General features: G+C 38.9%; 1 protein-coding gene across 2 annotated transcripts in view; it reads right to left on the bottom strand.

Annotated features, from left to right (window-relative positions):
* The window catches only part of SYCP2L (synaptonemal complex protein 2 like), a 52,593-nt gene that overhangs the window by 10,845 nt on the left and 35,361 nt on the right, over nucleotides 1-6,387 (bottom strand). For both annotated transcript variants that reach the window (XM_072413320.1, XM_072413319.1), the window contains exons 27-28: nucleotides 2,162-2,262; nucleotides 1,408-1,471 (exon numbers count right to left, since the gene is read on the bottom strand). In XM_072413320.1, the coding sequence (XP_072269421.1) occupies nucleotides 1,408-1,471; nucleotides 2,162-2,262 (165 nt within the window). The remainder of the gene's footprint in view (nucleotides 1-1,407; nucleotides 1,472-2,161; nucleotides 2,263-6,387) is intronic.

The following is a 6,387-nucleotide window of genomic DNA, read 5'->3' as shown; positions in this document are numbered from 1 at the left end:
ATTTTTTAGGCTGAATTACAGTTTTGGGTGGGTTTTTTTTCTGAACTGGACAGATTTACACTAGGTCTTATTTTCGGGGTAGGTCTTATATTAGGGCAGGTTTAGAAAATAGTGCTAGGTCTTACTTTCGGGGTAGGTCTTATATTAGGGCAGGTTTAGAAAATAGTGCTAGGTCTTACTTTCAGGGTAGGTATTATTTTCAGGGAAACACAGTATTTGAGCATTCCGTGGACTTTTAGCTCCAGATTTTATGGGTGAACCGAGAACTAGGCTTTGCAGGGGGTTAAAAATGCATGGTGTGGGAGAGGAGAAACAAAAAGGGATGGTAAAAACAATTCTGGATGAGCTTGTCAGACAAACTAGATTACCCAGAATCAATGCCTCTTGAGCTGATGAATAAAATCACACAAGGAATTTGCGGAGAATCCATTCACATCCACCTGACCAAGAGAAGACATTAATGAGGGAAAAAACTAAGAACACAGGACAACAGTATTCTAGCAGGCATTAGCTGCACTGGTAGGCCTGCTGCAAACAGTCTGGGATTTGTTGAAGTACAAGCTCGGAGCACCTAGTTCCCCTCCCCATATGTCTAGAAATAGACATGCTGTGACCCCATTGTGGTATGAAAAACTCAAAGTGTACGAAAATGCTCAAGGTAATTATAAAATCCAGACAGCTGGTAGACAATGATGGTCGGAGGTGACTAAAGTCACTGTAGGCAGGCAAGTACCACCCACCACTGAAGATTGCAGTACCACAATTAGGAAGATGCCTCCTTGACATTGATTGACAGAAAAAAGTACTGTACTCAGTGCAGAGCTAGTCAAGTTAATTTCTGATTTAGGACAGTAAATTTTAATGTACATTTGTTTTCCCTAATCTAACCCTAATGACTTTAAAAACAAACAAAAAAAAAAAAAACAGAAAAAAAAAAACCAACTTTAAAAATAACCCACAACCCCCACTCACTCTAACCCACAATTTTTCAACTGGTTAATTATTTCAATTGAGACTAGCTGGGACCAAAAGGGTTAAAAGAACAAAGAATTGGATAAAAGTGTAGAAAAAAATTACAGAAAATGATCTGCCCCAGCAGGGCACACATATATTGCAACAAAAAAGGCAATGCACATATTGAGTAAATCACAGCAATTACCAAAAAAGAGAAGGGAAAGAAATCCTTATGGTAGGGGTGTGCAGCAGAAATTGTGTAGACAGGAAAACAGTTGTCGTTTCTGGGATTAAAAGAGGTTGTTCTGAAACAGAAGTTCTCAAAAACGATAACTGTTTTACACAGCATTTTATTATACTACTACTTTTGACCAAAATTACTTTTAAACACCAAGTTGAAATTCACAACAGATTAGGAGCAAAGAACATTTGGATATAAAAAAGAAATTGTACCTTTAGCTAGTGCTTTGTTCATGCTTGCTCTAGTAAAGTCCCTCTGTAAACTCTTCTCCTCCTCCTAAAAAGAAATAAATGACTAAATTGTGAAAATCTTATGTACATGTATGGCTATGATTTCACATACCAGTACAGATCTCTACCACATGGGATAGCATGATCTGTGAATACCAGCATCAGATGACTTTTAGAATTTGTCTGTCCATGTATAAAGCACACATATACAGTAAATTTTCCCTTTAGTAGCCTTTTTTTAATGTATTCTCAATTGATAACCTTGCTCAGAAACACACTTTCTATCTAGAGGGATTATACTTCATGCACTGTATTTATGGTGAAGCAATGTAGCCATTCTTAGATAGAAACATCCACTGAGGAAGAGAAAATCTCCACAATGGGAATCAAATACATTTGGAAAGGTAATAGAGCTAAATAAAGGCAATGAAACTACTTTTCTTTGTCCTCCCTATTCCCTAGTTTAAGCAAAATTGTATAATGTTTATAATTAGTGGATCAATTTTGTACAGCACGTTTGGTATAATCCAGTACTGATTCATGTAAAAGCCATCTTTAATAATATTTAACTTTTTAGTCTTAATTTTGTAGGGGTTACAGGTCAAAATACTGCAAAATACCTGAAACAGCACTAATATATATATATATATATATATATATATATATATATATATATATATATAGTGATTAAGTGACTATAAATATATAGATAGTGATTAAGATTAAGTTTAAATACTTTTCTTGATGTATTTGCCAGATGTACACATTCTGGAGATGACATTTCCTGCAATGGATCCATTGTGTCTTGATCATCCAAATCAGATATGGTAAGTGCACCTAAAGGAAAAAAACAAAATCATAGATATGTGTCTTATTACAGTAAAGCAGTAATAAATTTACAATACAATTTATCTTTTGTTAGGCCTATTTACAAACAAGTGACCTAACTACTTCTTTAAATTATGATATTCCAAGCACTTTGACAGTTCCATGTGCTCCTTCTTCTAGACTGCCAGGTAAATAATGGCAGAGAGATACCCTTGACCGCAACCTATTCTCAAGCTGCCTTATGTTCCTCTTTCATTCCTATCTCCAAAATCATTTCCAGATAAAGCTGCTACTCAGTTCAGCCACTCTCTTTCTTTGTCTCTGGATAAAGTTGCCCCTGCCACCTTCCGTACCCCCCAATCCTGGCACAACAGTCACACCAAACATTAACAAAAGACTGTTCGTGCAGCCCTGACTTCATGGACTACAAAGACAGACTACAACACTTTAAAACTGAACTCACTATCGCCAAGCAAAATTATTTCTCCGCTGTCATGTCCTCTCAAGCTTCCAACCTATGCAGTCAACAACTGACTCCCTCCTAAACCCCACATTGCTTCACCCACAACTACCTTCTTGGCCCAACACATAGCCACCTACATTGAAGTAGCACGGTGAGCAGAAACATCATGTGTAATTTTGACTATTTTATCTCTAATCATATCCACCTGTAAATCATCACTAACCTTCCTCAACCCTTTTACTCTGGATGAAGTCTCCTTTACTCTCTAATCTCCATTTACTACCTACACGCTTGAACCAATTCCCTCTAAATTTCTCTGTGCCCATTCCTCCACCCTGGCCTCTGCACTAACTGAACTATTCAACCTCTCCCTTTCTACTGGTACCTACCTCTCCCCTTTCAAACAGGCCATTATTCTCCCTATCTTGAGGAAACGCTCACTAGACCCCTCCCCCCCACCTTCTAACTACTGTCCGATCCCCCTAATACACATGGATCTTTCCATATGTTTCCAAACATCTTGAGCGGCTACTCTAGAAAAGACTCACAGATTACCTGAACGCCAACTGTCTGCTTGACCCCCTCCAGTCTGGCTTTCGAGCTGCCTATTCCACGGAATCAGCTCTTACTAAAGTGGCCAATGATCTCAGAGCTGTCTCAAGGCAACTTCCCCTCCTCCTCCTCCTTTCCTCTGCTTTTGACACTGTTGATCACCCTCTTCTAATCCAAATAATGCGCTCCATTGGTATCAGCGACATTGACCCCTCATATTAGAACATTTCCAAGGCCTGTCACTTTCACCTGCGCAGCTTCTTTAAAGTCCACCCCTACCTGTCCCCGATAACCACCAAACTTCCTCTTATCATTTCTCTATTATTGCCAACAATCCTACCATCATGTCCAGAAAAAAACACCCAGATTCTACATCGTTCACTTAAAGCAGAGAAAGTTTGTATTACAGACTTTTGGAAACAAACATCCCCACCTTTAGTACATCATTGGAAATGTGTGAACAATATTATGAAAACAGAAGACCTAGTAGCCTTACTTGTTAACTTCTCACTATTAAATGTATTCAAACCTGGTTTAATTAGTTTCAATAAATACTGCATCCCTTTAACAACCATTAACCCCTCCCACTCTTTCCCCACCATTCTCTCTTGTCTTTGTATGTCTTTATATGTAAAAAAAAAAAATGAAAAATTATTAATGCAACCATTAAATAGGACCTGTATTTGTACATAGCAAATTCAATATAGTGAGACAATGTAACAAATATAGAAGTGGTAATCTGGAAGTGGTAACACTATATAATGACTTGTTATCTCACGATAATATTTATTGTATTCATTTTTTTGGTTGCAAAAAAAAAAAAAAATTGCTAATGTTTGTATTGCTGTATGTATTTCTTTCACTTTCTGCCCCAGTAATCCTGGCCATCAAGACAGGACACGAGGGTCTGCCCCATACCTACCTTGCCCAAATACAGAAAATACAATTTTACTTCAGCTCTGCATTCTAACTCCCCATCTTGTTAAACAGTTTTTGGTGAATTAGGCCTATAAAATCCAGGCCCCATTATGTCTGTTTATCCAAATGAGAAACAATTGAACACTTACATAAAACAAACAAACAAAAAAAAAAACAAACCAAAAAATACAGATTTGACGCTTTGCATTTCCCCAAACCTGTACTTCCGCAGCCCAAAAGTAAGTTGATCACTTTTAAAATATTCACCAGCATACTGGTATGTCGGCTGACACCAGTACTAAGTATTATAAATATAACTTATTCATCCGGATCAGAGTGGTTTTTTGCAACTGAGAGGCTAGGGGCAATACGACCCATACCTTGAACATCATAGATCACAGATGTGGAGAAAGCATTCAAGTAGATTGGTCTTTTCTTCTCACATTAGAATATTTGTGGCTGCCCAAGAGGTTTTTACAGTGCGTTAAAGTTTAACACCACTCCCACAGCCAAAGAGGGCATAAATGGGGAACTCTCACAACCCTTCAATATCACAAATAGAACAAGACGGGTGCCCCTTTTGTCTCCATTATTTTTTTTTTTTTTACTTTGGAGCCCTTTTTAAGACATGTCTGTTTTAAAAGGAACATAAAAGAAGTCCAAGTCAGTCATTCTAAATACAAGGTGGCAGCGTATGCAGACGACCTGTTATTTTACATCTCTTCACCAGTCACGACCCTTCCTAGTCTGCTAGCAGAACTTCATTCATATGCAGATTTATCGAGGTAATCTCCAGAAGTCAGAGGCTATGAATGTTACCGTCCCGAGACAAGCTCAATTGGCTCTAACACAGTCTTTCTATTTTAGCTGGGCGTCCACTTCCATTAAGTACCTAGGTACACAGATACCTACTGATTTGTCACGCACTGTGGAACTTAACTTTGTGCCGCTCCTCAACTGTATTAGGAAGGACCCTCAGAAATGGCATCAAATAGCCTTTACATGGCTTGGGAGGTGTATTATAGTGAAGATGAATGTGATGCCTAGAGTGTTATATATGTTACAGGCACTCCTGGTACATGTTCCTTTGCATATTATGAATAAATTCAGGTCAGAGTTTACAAGGTTTATATGGTCTTTGGGTTCTCCTCGGACAGGAGTTAAAATTTTGAGACTTCCAAAGGCAAAGGGAGGTATGGCATTTTCAGACCCAGTATTATATCAACAGGCGGTTTTACTTGACTAGCTTGATGAACTGGTGTACTAACAGTGGGTCTAAATTTTGGATAAGCTTGGAAGACACCATCACTGACCCCAATTGACGCTTTGGCATGGGCCCCAAATATGGTCAAAGCTTCTTTTATGCAACACCCTCTGAGTGTAGTCTCTCAGTTTTTCACCTGTCAAAAGGTGGTTGATTATCCATCTTCATTGTCTCCCATACTGGGATGTCCGGAGTTTCCATCTGGGAATTTTTCGCCGCTCCCTGTTGCCTTTGGAATCTCTGTGTTTAGCGAGGAATACTTGTCTTACCAGGCACTGTTAGCTGTACATGCACCCGAAACACCTGGCTTTGTGACCCGGTGGGAGACAGAATTGAAAGTGAAATTTTCAGAAACTCAAATGGATATGTTAACTCCACTTTTGCCACAAGGCTGCAGCTTGCAATAGATACCAGGAGATGAATTACAAGCTGGCCGCTCGGTGGTATAGAACGCCTCTAAATTGGCTAAGATCTACCCCCATACGGACAATATCTGCTTGAGATGTGGAACGGCTCCTGGTACGTTTTTGCATATTTTTTGGGAGTGCCCTTCTTTGTCTACTTACTGGTCTTCTGTGGCAGACCTTGTCCATAAGCTCACACATATTAAAATCAAAGATAAACCCGCTTCAACATTACTCCATGTCTCTGATATGAGGAAAATGCATACAAAAACTCTTTTATTATCTCTTGAATGCTGCAAAGGCATGCACTCCTGCAATGTGGAAGTGTAACAAACCGCCAAAAGACCGCCACTGTATGAAAGACCTGATGACAGCTGGGACGAGCCAGACTGATAAATTTATCCGGACTTGGCATTACTGGGTTCAGTTTAGTACATCTGCAGAGTATGGTTAATTGGACAGTGACTTTTCTTGTAAAGAGTTACTGTGTTTGATTGTACAGACCAAACTGAAACATTAAGTTGTGACATTCT

The sequence above is a fragment of the Pyxicephalus adspersus genome, chromosome 5 (genome assembly GCF_032062135.1).
Source record: "Pyxicephalus adspersus chromosome 5, UCB_Pads_2.0, whole genome shotgun sequence".
Lineage (NCBI taxonomy): Eukaryota > Metazoa > Chordata > Amphibia > Anura > Pyxicephalidae > Pyxicephalus > Pyxicephalus adspersus.
The sequence above is the reverse complement of the archived record's forward strand: the minus strand, read 5'-3'. Positions and strand labels throughout refer to the sequence as shown.